The sequence below is a fragment of the Syngnathoides biaculeatus genome, chromosome 17 (assembly GCF_019802595.1).
Source record: "Syngnathoides biaculeatus isolate LvHL_M chromosome 17, ASM1980259v1, whole genome shotgun sequence".
NCBI lineage: Eukaryota > Metazoa > Chordata > Actinopteri > Syngnathiformes > Syngnathidae > Syngnathoides > Syngnathoides biaculeatus.
This window is the reverse complement of record NC_084656.1, coordinates 16,259,625-16,278,157: the sequence shown is the minus strand read 5'-3', so window position 1 is coordinate 16,278,157 and position 18,533 is coordinate 16,259,625. Positions and strand designations below refer to the sequence as shown.

Genomic DNA, 18,533 nt, shown 5'->3' with positions numbered 1-18,533 from the left:
CCACATAAAGGTAAGATTTTCTCCTGTGGTGAAAAGAGCAGTCACTTTTTTTTCCATTTGTTCTTTATATTATTAGCATTTTTCCACTCCTTAAATGAAGGGTTGAAGCCATGAAATATCCTTGGCCTTGGGAGAGCCGACAGCCACACGGGCTGGCACATCTCGCAGAGTTTAGATAAACAGAAAGAAGCTGTGAATGAGGCAGAAGACAGGGAAGTGAGAGGCGAGGATTTCCCTCAATCAATGTGAGTTGGTTTAGATTCGGCTTCAAGAATGGAGTCGTCCTCGCATTCTGAAATCTGTACCGCAGGATGAATGCATAATATAATTAATAGGAAATAACCAGAAATGAGTTCTTCTTTATCTGCCGTAGTGTTGCACAAAATTGGTTCGTGTAACGTATTTTCCGCACTATAAGGCGCACTTAAGAGCCTTTAATTTTCTCAAAAGCTGACACTGCGCCTTATAATCAGGTGCACCTTATATATGGATCAATATTGGGCCTTTAGTGCAGCCCATCTAATGGATGCATAACGTAACCCCGGCCTCTAGTGTAGCGTCTATTCTATGCGCTTTAAATATGAAAAAAAAAACTTTTCAAATAGGCCAGTCATTGAAGGTGCGCCTTATAATACCGTGCGCCTTATATTGCGGAAAATACGGTACATAAAAAACATGTTTTACAGTAAATATGACTATGTACAAGCATATATAGAACTTTTTGTTTTTAAATCTTTGAAGTGAAAAAGTTGATTGTTATATATTTTATCAGCCATCTTAATTGTTAATGTAACTGCTGGCATGTCATTTATGCAGTGATGAGCTAAATGTTAGAGTGAATTTTTACTGGGAGGACATGTATAAAGTCTTCTTCAAAATTCTTTTTTTTTTTTAAACATCAGGAATATGAATACTTAAAAAAAGAAAAACAATGTTGAATGTTTTCTTTAATGGCTTTTGAGATGTTTTTCCAAATCAAAACTATACTTTAACGCATAATGCGTCCAGGCCAGGGTATACTTACCAGTACTGTACATGAAATGAAAAAAAAATTAAGTTTGCTTTGGAAACCAACACATTATGCAAAATGCTGCAGTAGACTTAATAAGAGTTACGTATCTGTGGAAATTTGGTTTATCAGACAATAGAAAAATGTGACATCCATGTGGAATGTTTTATGGTTTTGGACAAGCTACAACTTGATCGACTTAAGTCAACAAATTGTCTCTTTCGTTCTGTGACTAATGTTGGAACTGAAATGTCGAAAAGCGAGTTCTGCATCAACCCAAAGCCAGCAAAAACCAAATAAGCATATTTTGGTACCGGAAGGGCTTTGAGGTTTCCCTTCGTGTGGTGTGTGTGATTTGTTTATAAAACGTTTCTGGAGTTGGAATGAGTTGAGTGGATCAAAAGTAGAAAGTCCATGACAGAAGCTCTTTTTTTTTTTTTTCCATGTATGTATGTTTTATTCCTAATAAATGCATTTACAACATCTCATCTATTGTACTTGATTATTGGGCCACAATTTTATTTATTCATTTATGTGAATATAATTACTGCCCACTGCTGATGAAGAAAATCATAGTTATGAAAACAGTTTAATGGCCGGTTTTATTACCATGTAATATGCAATGGGTGGAGATAAGTTCCCCTTTAAGGTGAACACCCCTTGTCATAAAATCTGAAATATTTTCTGCAAAAACATCATTTTAAGTATGAACCGCTGTCAAGCATGACTTCATGTAAGACATCATCAGACCATGTGAGAAGTCGTTCCGTTCAGCAACAACCAAAGGAGGTGGGTGTGTTCCCCCCCCCCATCTTTTTATTGCCATTTTGAAACATTTATTTCGTGTTAAAACGGAGCTTGAAGGAGAACCATTAAAAAAAAGAAAAAAACATTCAAATTGAGAGTGAGTTTTTGTTTGTTGTATGTTTGTTTTCACTTAAACCTTTACTGAATTCCCTGACTTACAATCTACATAAACATGTGATTTGATTGAATAAAAAAAGACTGAAAAATAGCGTGGGGGGGGGCTGCAACCATGATCAAAGGATGTTTTATAAATTGTATTATGAATGAAATATATCTATAAATAAATGCTATTCCGTTTTTAAAATGTACACGACATGATCGTTCATTACTTAGGCGCATACCTTTACCCCCAAAAATGACAAATTCAAATACAATGTCAACTAAGTAAACTGAATTCAGATTTGCATCATGCCATGCAAGCGTGCTTTCATAGCTTGTATATTGTACCCATTCAAAAATGGTTTTAATTTCTTGTTTTTGTAAATGATTGAAATGCATGAATTTGACGCTGATGAACGTCAAGTAAATAATACAGACATTTTTACAAGTAATTGCTTCTGAACTCTCACCGTCTGCGACTGGGGTTGGTTGTTGGCCTTGGGTTGTCGTGAAATGGATGATTTTTGGTATATTATTAATGAAAAACCCACAGCCTATATAGTCCCACGTGTTTTTTTCACCACAAAACATGATTTTGACGTATACAACTTTTTGTAACTCCCACCATGAAAATCCTCTCGAGGGATTTGTTTTCGAGAAGAAGCAGGAAGTGACGTTAGTATCAGACGCCCACTCAGGCGGTCTCGTATGTTTCTTCTAGTTTTACCTGCTGGAAGGTAGCTCGTTGTTCCATCGTGTTAGCCAAAATGTCGGCTCGTTGTATTCTTGGGCATTGTTCGGACACTCGGGAGGATGGATTCATTCTTAATACTTTTCAAAAAGGCCCAGTTCGTCGTGAAAAACGGATTGGACAGGTGCAATAGGATGAGAGGTACATATGTATACAGATACGAAAAAAAAAATGCTTGGGGCGGGGCGTAGTAATCCTCTCAGAATGTGACAAGAGATCCGCACACTAAGTCAGGGGTGCTAAATGTGTCGATGTACCTGTCGGCGCCAAGCACGGCTTCGGACAAGGGCCACGGCTTCGTCCGGGCTGGCTCACACATACTGTCTGGGAGTCTGTTGTTAGTTAGAAGTGATCCGCATATCATCTAAATATGGCTCGAAACGATAGCGTAATATTGCCCCGGTCACTTCACTCGATTGTGAGATGTTCTCTTCTTCGAAAAGAGCTTCCTTGTCCCATAGTAGGTGGCACAGCGTGTTTTCAATGGCGAATGTCGCGGTGTGACGTAATGAACAGAGGATGCAGGCAATATGGCTACCACTTAGATGTCGAATGAGACTTCCGCAACTTTGCGCATGGATGACGCGCTCCCCGCTGAAATTTATTTTTTCGTGTAGACATTGAAGTGAATAATCTTATATGTATTTTTTATTACAATATCTATTTTAGAATGTTTATAGGCATGACACTTGACCTTTAAAGTATGCTGTTTAAATTGATTGCATTACTTAGGTGTGACCAGGAGAGGCGCTGTTTTCTACTGTGTTTGCTTGGCAAATACTGAAATTAGGTGAGATGCGAAAAGTTATTGAGGTTAATACAAATGGGCCGAAAACATTTTATTTTTTTACCAGTAATATTTTTTTAATATATATATATATTTTTAAAGGGTTTTCTGTCCATGTTTCCAGTTGACTTGGCCTGTCCACCCCACCTACACTCATCATACTTGGAAGTCTGATTCTCTCTCTCTCTCTCTCTCTCTCTCTCTCTCACACACACACACACACACACACAAATGGAGTCCAGCAGCATCTCTGATTGAGCGTGACCTCTGGGGTCAACATATGCCGTTGGTGTCGTGCCCCGCATCCACAAAACAAAGCATTTCTGTTCCTCCCTGGACAAACAGCTTCTCACAAAGCAGCTCCAGGTGGGATCGCTGCCAAATAAACGCATTTCCACTTGCCCTTTTGTAATGAAGAAAAGATGCGTCTTCCTTAAAGAAAATGTTTTTAGCACAGCCCAAGCTGTTGGCAGCATATACGTATACGATATAGGGAAAGTGAAAAAAATTCTCCAGCATAAGGATTCTGTGCACAGCGTAGCTCAGAGCTTTGTTGACATGCTTTCTAGCCAAGGATATGAAATGAAGTCAGCCCCTTCGTGAGTACAGAGAGATTATCTTTAAAGGTTGGAGGTCATCTCATTGCAAGCATATAGCAGCTCCTAAAGTGTGCTTTTTCCCGCAACTTCTAGCCAACAGAAATTGTTTTGTGAAGTCAAACTGGAGCGCAGCAGTAATGTTCATGTACTTTCAAAGTGACAAACTAATCCATAAGGTATGGTTACACAACAACCTTGTAATAGCAGTAGCATTATTTTGTTCTTTGGACGGATGAAAGTTTTACATGCAGCTGAAAATGCAATCCTAAGTTCCGTTACAAATGCATTCATTGTTTGAGCCATTTTGTCAAAGGATGCACAGATACCACTTTTTTTTTTTTTAGACAGCATGCAAGTACTTGCTCTTGAGTACTGGCCGACTTGATATCATTGTCGATTTGTGACGAAAATGTCTATTTTAAGCAAATATGTCATGATCCTGCCGCTTCAGCACGAGCTGTGCGGCTGCGCTGATTGGGAGGAACACACCTGTGCCTCATGCGGCCTGATCATCACCCATATATATAGGACCCGGTGACGACTGCTCCTCGGCCAGTTCGTTCTATTACGTCCCATCGGAAACGAGAGTAGGACTCAAATGCAGGAACTCGGAAGACGCAAGGTAGTTCAAGAAGAGACACGTTTATTGTGTGCAGAGGTCGGGGATCGAGCAGGCAGTCCGGTGCAGAAGCAGTGGTTGTGACGTCGGGCGAAGAGAACGGATGAGCGGACAGGCAGGAGTCGGTACACGGGGAAACAATCAGCGCAGGCAGAAGTATCGAAGGAGTCAGGCTTACGGGGTTGGTCGGAGAACGGACGAAGGTCGGTACACACAGGTTCAATCAGGGAAACGAGAGTGCTGGAACGGGGCATGAAGCTCAACGAACTGGCCGAGGACCAGTCGTCACCGGGTCCTTTATATACGGGTGATGATCAGGCCGCATGAGGCACAGGTGTGTTCCTCCCAATCAGCGCAGCCGCACAGCTCGTGCTGAAGCGGCAGGATCATGACAAATATAGTAAAAAATTTCAACGCGCTTTTCTTGAACACTGCATGAGATTCACTCACTTTTACAGTAACTCATGAATGAAATTTTAACAACCAATTGTATGTTTTTGTTGCAGTCTTTCTTCACATTTGAATTATGATTTGGCATAGCAAGTCCCAGTCATCCCTGAACATGAATACCTCATTTAAGTGTTGTTGCTTTATCTCCTCACCCCGCACAGGTGAGTCCAAATCCTCCACTTCCGCAGGAAATCGTGCTCTTCCCTAATGGTCTGCTCGGTCGCTCCTTTTTCGCTCCCCTGAACTCCTCATTTAAGCACACAAGCTGTCTTTGAAAAGTTTATCATCCTCGTGGAATCCATTTTAAATAAACAGTTCCTCAGAATAATGTGCTGATGTGCGTCTGCCATTGCGTCAGTTTCCAGGGTGTTGATGAAAGGGATGTCGGTGGTTTTGAGATGTTTTTTGAAGGCTTTAGTTGTTTGTTTCTTAAATATGATGCATTTTTACATCTTAAACTTGCAAATGTGCCAACTTTCAACCAATCAGTGTTTTTCCAACATGCTAGTTTCTAACAAAACATCACGTGACTCAAGTACGTGCAGTTTGACAGCTCCTGTATAGCTTTCCAAGATGTTACATTTCTATTTTTATTCACCTGTTCACCTTCCTTTTCCTTTCATTCCCGACAACTTTGAAATGTTTGTTTTCGAAAGAATGACAGAACAACATTAGGAGGGTTGAGCTACATTCGCAGTGCGGCAACCTCTCTGGACAGCATTTTTACTTTGCAAACAAACATTCAAGAAGAGATTCTCGTCAATCCCTTTAAAAGTATTGAAGCATAGCTATCAACGCACTGTAAATGTTTCTCATTGTAAATATGTATTGTGACAGTAATGAATGAATGAATACATGCCGTTCATTGTCATCATACAAATCTGATACCCCGTCTCCCTTTGAGATCACACTGACCACTGTTGTCGTCAGGTAATTTGACTGTGATAATCTTGTTGGCAGGGCTGCAGTCGAAGGTGTAGAGACTCTACAGAAGGGGGCCTAGCACGCAGCCCTGTGGTGAGCCGGTGTAGCTCAGTGTAGGGAAGGAGGAAGGGGTGAGCTGATTCTCACAGTCTGGGGTCTGTTGGTCAAGAATGATTCCTGTACATGTGAGAGGAGAGAGGCACAAGATGTCCACTTGAATCATTCGAATGTCGGGAATGGACATCCTGTTCTGATTGGTAATCTTCGCCGTCAGTTGATTGCATTCAAATTCCAGGTCAAGATTCTTTGCGATCCTCAAGATTTTTGCTCATTGGTTTCTGAGATGACAGATTTGAAGCTTTTGTGGAGATGCATGCTTTCGGTTCTTCCAATTACAGTCTAGATCAGGGGTCTCAAACTCAATTCACCTCGGGCCACTTGAAGCAGGAGCTGACTGACCCTGGGCTGTAGATGCACATGCGTGTGCAATTTAAATCGGAAATTAAAAAAAAAAAACAATCTTCTCAAATGTATTTCTCAATTTTTTGAAAAAAATACGATAACTAAGGACACTGTTGTAAACTACTACTAAAACTCTCCATGGCATTGCTGGTGTAAATTTCACTCACTGAAAAATGTTACTCTGCCTGTATCAAGCGCGGTCGGTGTCAGCCCCCCAAGAGCTGTATCCCCCCTGTGATCGGTAGGTTCGTCAGCCCCCCTCAGAACACTGTAAACACGTCATTTATGAAAACCTGAGGGCCGCACGACCATTAAACTTTAACATTAAGGTGGGGCCACAAAATATCATCTAGCGGGCCACAAATGGCCCAAGGGCTGCTAGCTTGAGGCCCCTGGTCTAGATGTATTATTGACTTCAGTAAATAAAACAGATCTGTTTTTAAACCAAGAATCTTTTGCTGCATCAATTCTTTTTGTGCTTTTCTGAAAATTCTACTCAATATTCTGCATTTGTAGTCAAAAATGTTTGCCCGACACCATTTTAACAGAGGGGATGTAAAGGTCGTCGTCCCTCGTCCCCAAGGCTCCAATGAACAATGTCAATACTAAAGTACCCCCCCTCCATTATGGAGAAAGTATGTCACGTCTCCTGGTGACTCATGCCACGTCAATAGGAGTGAATTTAAAGGCTCTCACAGCTGCTCACTGAGGAAAACAGAGAGGTTTTGTTGGATGGAACATCTCACAAACACGCAGGACAAAACAACCCGAGTTTTATAAGGAGACTCCGGAGAGGCGGGCTGCACTTTGACCTTTGGGGGGAACAGAGAGAAGAATGTTTTACCCTCTGACAGGATGTGTCGCATGATGTCAGATGATTAACAAGGAGCGAGTTAAATACAAAATGCCGTTTTCTCGTCATCCTCTCGCGCCCGTTTCTGTATTTTTTACTCTCACGAGGCCTTCACTGTTACTATTAAAACATGGCGGTTTGCATGAAACTCCACTCAGACTAGCCGGATAAGATGGATCTGTTCTTTTGGATGTGTCAACACGTATCAATAGATGGAGTGAGGGAACAGTACAATGGGAAAAAATACACTATAGCTGTTGTCAACCTGATAAAACTGTAGGGATCCCAGCGTTTGGAAGACAACTAATTTTATCTGGTAGATAATGTAGCATGAAATGGAATGTATAAATCACTGGCCTACTGAATTCCCATGAACAATTTATGCGTGAGCGAATCTGAGAGGGGCTCAGAAAGCATCGCGAATGTGCGCAAGCAATTGATTTACAGCACTTTGGATAAAAGTGAATGTTTTTTTCTTCTGACATAAGACCCGACCATTGGAGATTTGATTTAGAATATTGGCAGGGGCGCGGCCAAGCCACTACTCCTCCCTTGCGCCTCATTGGCTGTAATTATGTCATGTATTTAAGCCTTGTGTGCAGTGTGTTAGTTGCCAGTTTGTTGTGTGTGAGTATGCAAGCTTCTTCTCTGTGTTTTCTTTACCTCGTTACCACGTGGCAGCGTTCCTGTGCCACCATAGTCAAGTCTTTTGTTCACGTTCCAAATTTTTGCCCTGTAGTTATCCGACCTCGTTTCAGGATTTTTGTTTTTGTGCTTTTGTCTTCTTGGACTGCTACCTGTGTACTGACCTCTGCCTGAATGAAACTACCCTTGGAAAATCATGTTATTGCCTCGGAGTCCTGCATTTGTGTCCAACCCCACGCCACTTGATCGTGACGGAACGAACTGAGCGGACATGGTCCCAGCTGACTTTTGCTCAGTGAATGATTGATTGCCTTTGAGCACAGCAATATGGAGAACTTACTGGCCTCCGTCTCCACATTAGAGAGCAGAACGCCGCTTTTGCTTCACGGTTTGCGATTCTCGTGGACCTGGCTCGGGAGAGGAGATTGATCGACCGGCCGCCGCCTCTTGTTTTTGTTCCAGCGACGCCCGGCCCGCGGCATCAACCTCTCACTCATGGTTCATTGGCACCCAGTCCGCGGCGACCAACCTTCGCTCGTGCTCTGAAGCGGCAGTGTTCAGCCCGTGGCCATCTCCTGCTCATGCTTCAGCGACACCCAACCAACGGCTGCGGCCACGCTCTCCAGCAGCAGCACGCAACTTGCGGCTGCAACCTCTCACCTCTGTTTTGGTGGCTTCCAACCAGCAGCCGCTCACTCTCTCGTACTTCTGCGGCGGCACTAGGCCTGTGTCATCCACCATGTGCTCGTGTCTCGTCGGCTCCCCATCCTCAGCGTTCACCACGTGCTCTTGTTCCGGCAGCCCCTGGAGTGTCTTATCCACGGTGTGCTCATGTCTCATCAGTTGTCCCTGATCCCGAGTCGCCTCTTGCTCATGTCTCAGCCGTGTCTGACCTGCAGCCGCCTCTTGCTTATCTCTCAGCAGTGCCTGACTCACAACAGCCTTTTGTTTATGCCTCATAATTGCCCGAACAGCAGCCGCAATTTGCCCATGCCTCGGTGGTCCCCGAGGAGCAGCAGCTGCCACTGCCTCTCACTCATGGCTAAGTCGTGACCGAGCAGCAGCCACCGCCTCTCACTCACACCTCAGCGGTCGTCCTCTCCTCCTTCCGTGGCGGTGCTTCACCCGCACCTGTCGCCAGTTCCTGTTTGGATCTTGATTTGCCATTGGGACCCTCCTTGCGACGTCCGCCTGACTGACCCCATAGCAACCCTTGTGCTCAACGTCTTAGATGACCTCCTGGACAAGCTCCTTGCTTTGGGTGGCCTGGACGGCCACCGGAAAGACTGGGGTGGGAGTTTGTGTGTGTGTTCACACTTTTTTTAAGCACATTCAGATTTTTAAAAAAGTCAGTGATTTTCTCTCAGTTGCTGCAAAGTTTCACGGTCATCATTTTCCACATAAACTAATTTTACTGCAGATTTCAATATAAATAAGATAAGAATAAGAACAATGAGGAAACCATGCGTGAAAGATGTGTCCAATATTTGAGATCATTTCATACTTAAAAAAGATGGTTGCAATGTGGCTACTCCAAAGCCGTGATTGTCCACACAAGCTCACGTCAGCATTTCTTTTCAGAAATCCCCATTACAGTATTTCATTTTCAATTATTTCATCTTTAATCTATTAAGTATCCTCGAATTTATCTTATTACGAAAATGAACTTAAAAGAAAAAAACTTGAGAAACTCATCATATATGCACTTTATTGGAAGCTTTATTTGGATAAGAAAAACGGCTGAGAGCCACGAGGTATTTATTCTTTGAACGCTGACTTTTACAAGTGTGGAAATTGTGCACATTTCCAGGACGTGCAGTCCTTTTTCCAGCTTGCTCCAAGATTATTTGAAACCTCACTTTAGTTTTAATGTTTGAATGTGTGTAGCCAACCTTTGTGCAGTGTCACTACCATACCATTAACGGGTTCATTAAGTTCTTTCTGGGCTCCCTCGGTGGCTCAATCTTGCGAAGTGGCATTAAAGGACCGAGTGAATCAATGATTGCAGTTTCAGACATTGCGGATTTGAATTTATAGAAATGTACTGTGTGTTTGGTTATTAATATTAAAAGCCCTTGTACCTTGGAAAAGAAAACTACAAATCGAGACCAAAAAAAATGAAATTTAAAGGGCGGAAAAAGTACAACTCGAATATTTCAACAATCCTGTCCCCCAAAAGAAAAACGTCTCCACAGTGTGATAAATAAGCTATTACATGCTACACGGGCATGACTTCGGGGCCTTTTGCATTTGCGTCTTATGCAGCTGTGTGCTCACTGAGCCCACTTCAAAAAAAGAGAATATTTTCAGGTTGGTGTACGCAGTGTTTCCCACTGCTGTAGAGCTCTCAACAGCGCTGAGTGTGCCTCGGTTGCTGCGGTGTTGTACAGCGGCACTGTGAATGGTATTATATAATTAAAAGGTGGATATCTTTAGTGAAGCAGTGAATGGGCTGTCAAGAAGCTGCAGTACATTTCCCCCTATCGATGTGTGTTGATTCTTCTCCACGTCAGTGTGTAACTGGTTTTTTCAGTGTTGCTTCTTTTGTTACTTGAAAAGTGTGCTATCATAGTTTTTCATTAGAAGGCAAATATTTGCAAATCCAATTTAATCTAAATTTAAGTTCATCCAAAAGATTGAATTTTTTGTTTTGTTTGTTTAAATCCCTTCAGAAGGGCGACCAGGAGAAATCCAAAGCTGACAAAAGAACCAGAAAGGAAACTTTCAAATGTCCAATTCCAACAGAACCATTTATTAATGGAAAGTGTCTCTGTCCTGGCTGTTCAGTTCAATATGGTTAAGTTAGTCATTAATTTACAGTGCTGATGAATTAGGATCGAATTCCGTTCAGTTAGTGGCCGTGAAGCTGAAATTTGTTTGTACATTAGCTATAACACATTCACACGTTTTGGGGGATTTCAGATTTTTAGGTCTATTGAAACAGAAGAAGAAGAAGAAGAAGAAACCAAAGTTGAACATTTGTTCCATAATTCCAAAAATCCCATTTGTTGTACAGCGGCACGGTGAATCAGCTGGTAAAGCGTTGACCTCACAGTTCTGAAGTCCTGGGTTCGATCCCGAACCCGCCTGTGTGGAGTTTGCATGTTCTCCCCGTGCCTGTGCGGATTTTTTCCAGCCACTCCGGTTTCATCCCACACCCCAAAAAACATGCAACATTAATTGGACCCTCTAAATTGCCCATAGGTGTGATTGAGAGTGCGGCTGTTTATCTCTGTGCCCTTTGATTGGCTGGCAGCCAGTTCAGGGTGTACCTCACCTCCCATTGACAGCTGGGATAGGCTCCAGCACTCCCCGCGACCCTTGTGAGGATAAGCAGTTAAGAAAATCGATGCATGGATGGATGGATGGTTGTATGTTGTACACAAAACATTGCTCATCACCAAAGGAAAACCATACTTACAGCAAAGCATGGTGGTATCATATCATGGCATGGCATCATGCTCTTTTTTTTTTTTCCTGCAGATGAAACTATGGCCTTAGACAAGGTGAAAGGAATTTTAAATGGTTCAAAATACTAGTCAGTGACAGTACAAAACTTTTAGTGTCATCGGGCAAGAGGCGGGGTACAACCTGTGTGGTTGCCAGCCAGTCGCAGAGCACATGGAGAAAAACAGCTGCACTCACTATCACACCTTCAAAAGTAGATCTTGGGGTAAAAAAAAGTCTGGGCACCCCTGCTCTATCCCATGTAATTCTCTTTTACTTCATAAAATTACACAATGTTGGTCTTTAAACCAGATTGTTCAACAATTAATCAAAGTTCTGAAAACCTTACCTCCGAAGGAGACTGTCGTCATTTGAGCGGGTTACGTCATCGTTGCATAAATTCACACCTTATTGTGTTTGAAATCATAGTCTCTGCTTTTATGCATTTATGAAGTGATACAACTTCATTCAAGTAACCTCTCACACTAGAGGGTTTCCAGAACAGGATTATTTTTTTGCTAATGACATGCTTTGTATGTGTTCCACTGTTGCTCTCTCGCCTGTAAGGCACACTGCAACTAAAAGGCTGATAGTCTTACAGCGTGTTCATTAATAAATCCAAAACTAAGATGTACATAAAAGTTAAATCATCAGTCAAAGCAAACCCAAACAGGTGGGCAGTCAGCTGTTTGTCGAGAAGCTGTTTTCAATTTTAATCGCGTTCCCACAATTAGTTGTTCGATGAACTACTCTCTCTCCTGGCAGTTGTATGACAAATTAACGCGTCATTTAATTGTTTTCCAGTCATGCAAACGATTTAATTTTACACAAGACAATTCCCAGAGCTAGACAAGAATATATTAATTGAGCGTTAACAATTTTGTCAATTGTGTGGAATTGATTGGTAACGCATAGTGTCTTGAAGCCATTGAGGGCTTCATACAGGCAGAACCACTTTTAACCAACTTTAGATACAGTACGTCATTTTGCTGCCCTGAAGGCAAACTGGGAAACTTTCTGGCGAGGTAGAAGCTAGCTAGTATGCTATCCCAACCCCGCAAAAGTCAATCTTCCCCCTGGATTGGTCAGGAGTCAAACCCAGGGAACAAAGACAATGTTGCGTACTTTACAAATCCAGGAGAATCCCTCAGTGTGGTCACCCTAAAGCCACTCCACCACCACCACCACCTCGCCATGTCATCTATCATGACAGCTGACACGCTGCCGTCCAGTTTTTGCTCTTGGGGTGATCACCTGTCCACCTTGTCCTCCAGCCCCCTAAGCGGCACGGCACGGCACGGCACTGCAGCACATTCACTAATGGATGGGTTAATTGATGGCCTATTCATTGCTCAGTGCTGTGTGAAGATGCCTTGATATGAAAGTGTGATCAAAAAATGGGGTTCAAAACTTTCAGAAATATGAACAATCTTTTTTCCCCCCGAGATTCAATCACGGCTATCTCTAACTTTCGCAATTTCGTAATACTTGGATGTTTAAAGTGGGAAATTGTTGAATTTCACTCACAGCCACCCTTACCTCGATTCTTGTCCTCGTTTGCTTTCTTGTCACTTGTTTTGAAATCTTGACAGCAGAAGGAATAGAAGATTGTTTTTCAACCGAAAAGTATGCCTCAAAGAGAGCTTATTTTTTTTCCCATTTAGCAGAATGCACCCCCATCCATCGGAGGAACAAAAGGCTATCCGCGCTGACGAGAGACAGTGAAGAAAATAAGTATTTTAACACCCTGCTATATTGCAAGTTCTCCTACTTAGAAATCATGGAGGGCAAACTTAAGACTGGCCTTGACATGTGCTGGTTTAAGCAAGGGAACCTTCCGTGCCATGCATGATTTCAAACCATGATGTCTAAGTGTATTACCAACAGTCACCATGGAAAAGGTGGTCCCAGCTCTTTTCAGGTCATTGATCAAGTCCTGTCGTGTAGTCCTGGGCTGATTCCTCACCTTTCTAAGGATCACTGAGACCCCACGACGTGATATCTTGCACGGGGCTCCACTCCGATTGAGCTTGACCGTCATGTTTAGCTTCTTCCATTTTCTAATGATTCCTCCAACAGTGGACTTTTTTTTTACCAAGCTGCTTGGCAATTTCTCCGTAGCCCTTTCCAACCGTGTGGAGTTGTACAATTTTCTCTCGGGTGTCTTTGGAGAGCTCTTTGGTATTGGCCATGTTACGAGTTTAAATCTTACTGATTGTATGGCGTGGACAGGTGTCTTTTTGCAGCTAACCGACTTTTAAAAGTAGACTAACAGGTCTTTGTGGGTCAGAATTCTAGTTGATGGACAGGTGTTCAAATGCTTATTTGCAGCTGTATCACAAAAAATAAATCGGTAAAAAAATACGATGACAATTTCAGACCCCTCCATGATTTCCAAGTGGGAGAACTTGCAATATAGCAGAGTGTTCAAATACTTATTTTCTTCAATGTAAATGGCACTTCACCCTAGCATGGTCGCGGGTCAACTCGGGGCTTATTTAGACAATTAACTCTTCACGATCACAGTCACCGTGTGGGAATTAAACCCACCTGCCTGAAAGTGTATCAGGGGAATGAACCACCACTACTTCTCGTAGTAGCCAGTTACTCCAAACATTATGAGCCTTATAAAATTTGCAGATTAAGAGAAACGTAAAAAACATTTGACACCATTTACATATTGTGACGGCAGATCAGTCAGTCTTCATTTAACTAGTGACAGGATTGAATATATTTTTTCACAGAAAGAAACACCAGTGCGTCAAGGACATCATTTGATTACCTTTCATTTTTGTCAAATTACATTTTGATTGTAAGACTCTTTGTTTGCATGCTAGTTGACTCATTTCCTTCCAATTCCGCCCCACGACCTTCAGAAGACAAATGGATGGATTATAAAGTACGCATTTCTGAGCCTGGCAAATTTCATGACACGATTATTTATACAAAGGCTCAAGCAAAGTTTCCTCAAGTGCCAGACAAAGAAAACCCAAAAGTTCAACATCACTTGACAGTGTTGCGCCTCTGCTTCTGTTCATCTAAATAATGTATGATTAAAGAAGACTGGAGCCTTAACCATCTGCGCCGGCCCACTCATGCCGCACTTAATCGCAGATTAAGACGTTGAAATTTTCACTGGCAAGCTTTGGTTCTTTTATTGCATCGCAGCGTCCGACGTTTTCTGTCTTGGCAGGCGAGTGAGACGCTTCACTCAGCCCTTTTTCATTCGCAAGTGACCTCACATCAAATATCTCTCGTCACATTTTGTTTTCAAGGCGTCCTTTGCATCAATAGTTTCATTTAATTAATTTTGGCACGATGTGTCATCATGAAATCCGATGAGTCATCATGAAATCATTTACTCTTATTTGTCCAACAGACTAAGAGCAGCATGTAGTACATTTCCTTGATTGCCTGTGATTTGCTGGCAACCGGTACAGCGTGTACACCGCCTCTAGCTGAGGTAAACTCCAGGACACTCGCGACCCTAGTGAGGACGAGCTCCAGACAATTACATTGTTTTTTTTGTTTTTTATGGTTCAATGGGGCAGCATGGTGGACCAACTCATTAGAGTGTCTGCCTCATAGTTCTGATGACCTGGGTTCAAATTCCGGCCCCTCCTGTGTTGACTTTGGATGTTCTCCTGCTGCCTGTGTGGGTTTTCTCAGGGCAGTGCGGTTTCCTCCCACATCCCAAAAATGTGCATTAATTGGAGACTCTAAATCTCCCTTGGGGGGGAGACTGTGAGTGCAAATGGTTGTCTTTTTGTGCCCTGTCATTGGCTCGGAACCAAATCAGGGTGTACCCCGCCTGCTGTCTGTAGGTAGCTGGGATAGGAACAGCATTCTCGCGACACTTGTGAGGAGAAGCGGCTCAGAAAATGGATGGCCGGATGGATGGTCCAAGGGTTTCTGGAGATACGGTTGTGAACGAAACTTTCGTTTGAGCCAATTGTTCTGCTTTGATTTGAGAGTAGAAATTTGAGATACAAGCACTATGTTGGCAATTTCACAGTTTGGCAGAGAGTGAACAATTCTTCAAAAATTGTGTTCACACGGTTTATTGCCACTCCATGTAGGATAAGCGGCTCAGAAAATGGATGGCCGGATGGATGGTCCAAGGGTTTCTGGAGATACGATTGTGACCGAAACTTTCATTTCAGCCAATTCTTCTGCTTTGATTTGAGAGCAAAAGTTTGAGATACAAGCAGTATGTTGGCAATTTCATAACCGGCAACAGTTTGGCAGAGAGTGAACAATTCTTCAAAAATTGGGTCCAGATGGTTTATTGCCCCTTCATGTGGGAGTGTATTGCTAAACCATACAAATTACACGTTATTTAAAATAACCACACAACTTTCCGTTAGTATTGCCATAGCAGACAGACACAGAACACAACAATAATTGCAGATATATTTTGTTTTATCCCTTATAAAGACGATTATTATTGCAGTTTACTGAGGAGCTGTGACCATTTCCTTGTACGTGAATGTCTGGATTGTGCTTGTCCCTGGTGCTCAAGGTTCGCACTCCAGAAGGAGCAGCACAATGTCCATTTGAATTAAAGTATATTAAAAATATATATACAACTTGGGATGGAGGTCTGGTGAATGTAGCTCAATTTCACACAATTTACAGACTATCTAAAGGATAATTTATCCCCAGCCTTTGCTAGAGCATTTGTAGAAAGATTTTATTAGTCATACTGCATTCAACTACAGGGAGGACACAGTAATTCAATTGAAATATAATCGGCAGAACACCGTTTCAATGAAAAACATCTTTTGTCTGCCCACCTTTATGTCAACCCTTATGGCAAAGCGGCAGTGTGTCAGAAAAACAACCAGAAAGAATCCATTAAAACGAGAATGAAGACGAAGCCGGGGGCTAATTGGGGCCAGTGGTAATGACTTGAATGCGAACAATGTTGAAGTGATAAAGCAGCCTTGAAGACTTGAAAACATACCGTACGTAATCATTCCAATTCAAATTGATTATGATTTCTGAAAGACAAACCCTGTTGATGAATTCGAAAATTCGAACAGCGTGAGGTTTAAAACAGTGAATGAGGCTTTTTTTTTTTTTTTTTTTTTTTATAAATAAGATTCTTGTGTGTCACAGAACCAGGCACTAAAGTCACAAGAAAATGGATAAAGACGGTATTCCATTGAGCTACTTTTGTCTCCAGGCCCTTTTGTGCATGATGCCTGATTGTAAGGCTGCTATGGCAAACCGGGAACTATGAACAGAAAACATCATTAATGTATTTGTTGTTCAGGCCCCCTTCGGCTTAAGATACCTGACTTCACTTGGTGTCCGTGAACTAACTTCTCTTCAAGATAATCACATTAACAAGGGTTAGTTCTATCTGGGCTCAGCTGGTAAAGCGTTGGCCTCACAGTTCTGAAGTCCCGTGTTCAATCCCGGCCACGCCTGTGCGGAGTTTGCATGTTCTCCCCATTCCTGCGTGGGTTTTCTCCGGGCATTCCGGTTTCCTCCCACATCCCAAAAACATGCAACATTAGTTGGACACTCTAAATTGCCCCTAGGTGTGATTGTGAGCGTGACTGTTTGTCTCTATGTGCCCTGCGATTGGCTGGCGACCAGTTCGGGCTGTACCCCGCCTCCTGCCTGTTGACAGCTGGGATAGTCTCCAGCGCTCCCTGCGACCCTCGTGAGGATAAGCGGCAAAGAAAATCGATGGATGGATAGTTCTATCTGAGCATTGTCAAAGGTTGTGTATCTTACATGATTATTATTACAGATATATTTTTTGGGTTCAGAACGCAATTTTCCCTGGCCTGTTTTTCCCCACAAGGAGTCTTTTTCACATATAAACCACAAAAACACAAAGCACTACAGTAGAACTTCAATAGTGGAACACTCCCTGGGGAAAAAAAAAAAAATTCAAATTTGTGAAAAGTGGTTCTTTAAAGTCACATAAAACTTCAGCGTTAGAGCCTGATCAGCGAATCTAAATCTGCTTTGCGTTTTTGTTTTTTTTTACTTTATTTTCTAGCACTTATTCTAAAAGAAGTACCAGCTTCATAATGGGATGTTAAAAAAAATTGTTTTTGAAGAGTGTACAGTTTTAGAATTCAATCCATGAGTGACAAAAAACATACAAACACACAGCATGCTCTGGGTCTTTGTAGAACTGTGTGAGCAAAAAAGTGAGTGGTACTATCTTATAAGATCTCCAGTTACCAGATATGGATGGAACCGTTAGACTAATGGAGCATCTTTTAAATCGGGGAAAACTCTTTCCCGTCAAGCTGTCAAAGATGTCAACCTCTTTCGTGCAGTTGCAGATGCAAGCAAAAGCGTGGCGAGTGGCTGAGAGTGAGAAGAACCCGACTGTTAAACCTGCTAATTCAGTCAACCCTGAATATTAATTGAAGATTAGAACATTTTGCTGCCAGGAGCAGAACAAACGGGAAGTTGATATATTGCAATTGATAGATGGCATACCTTCAGTTGCTTTTTGTGAAAATGAAAGAGGCCAAGCATAACTAGGGGGATGATTTGTCAATTTGGAAATGTCTTCGCATGTGTGCTTCCACCAAACAACAACAAGCAAAAAAAAAAAAAAGTTAAATTGCCCTGTGATGAATTGCGATAAGAGGCTTGGGCAGGTTTTAACACAAATGCAATTTCATGGCAAAATGACTACAGAAATATCACCGCGGTGTCTCATCATCATAAACACAGCCTCGGCGGTACTTCTCCTCCCACAAACACGTACATTTAAAATCAGGGGAGTAACCGGCTAAGCGTGATGAAATGTTCCGTGGCAATTTGCTCTTTGCCTTTCTTTTGAGTTTGCATTGCCTGTGAGTCTGGCCGCCAGACTTCTCCAGATTTCACTTCTTTCTTACATCTCCCACACTGATTTGTTATGTTCATTAGTAAGTGCAGCAGGATAACGGGTATGCATAAAGTGTTTTAATAGTTTACAACAGGGGTGCCCAGACTTTTTTACCCCAAGATCTACTTTTCAAGCAGCTAGCATCTCGCGAGCTACCATAGGGCGTGGTGGTGATGATGATGGTCCCAATGTTATGTTATTAATGTTATGTGA

General features: G+C 42.3%; 1 protein-coding gene across 6 annotated transcripts in view; it reads left to right on the top strand.

Moving 5' to 3' along the window:
- mmp17a (matrix metallopeptidase 17a) overlaps positions 1-18,533 on the top strand; it is an 85,855-nt gene that overhangs the window by 26,725 nt on the left and 40,597 nt on the right. The window contains exons 1-2 of one of the 6 annotated variants that reach the window (XM_061801974.1): positions 4,618-4,874; positions 5,178-5,282. The exons of 1 other annotated variant lie outside the window; for it this stretch is intronic. Coding sequence is in view for 1 of the 5 variants with exons in the window: in XM_061801971.1 (XP_061657955.1) it covers positions 4,651-4,674 (24 nt within the window). In the remaining 4 variants the exon portion in view is untranslated. Of the gene's footprint in view, positions 1-4,617; positions 5,072-5,177; positions 5,283-18,533 lie in introns of those variants that run through there. 4 more of the 6 variants (XM_061801972.1, XM_061801973.1, XM_061801971.1 and 1 more) reach the window with 4 other exon arrangements.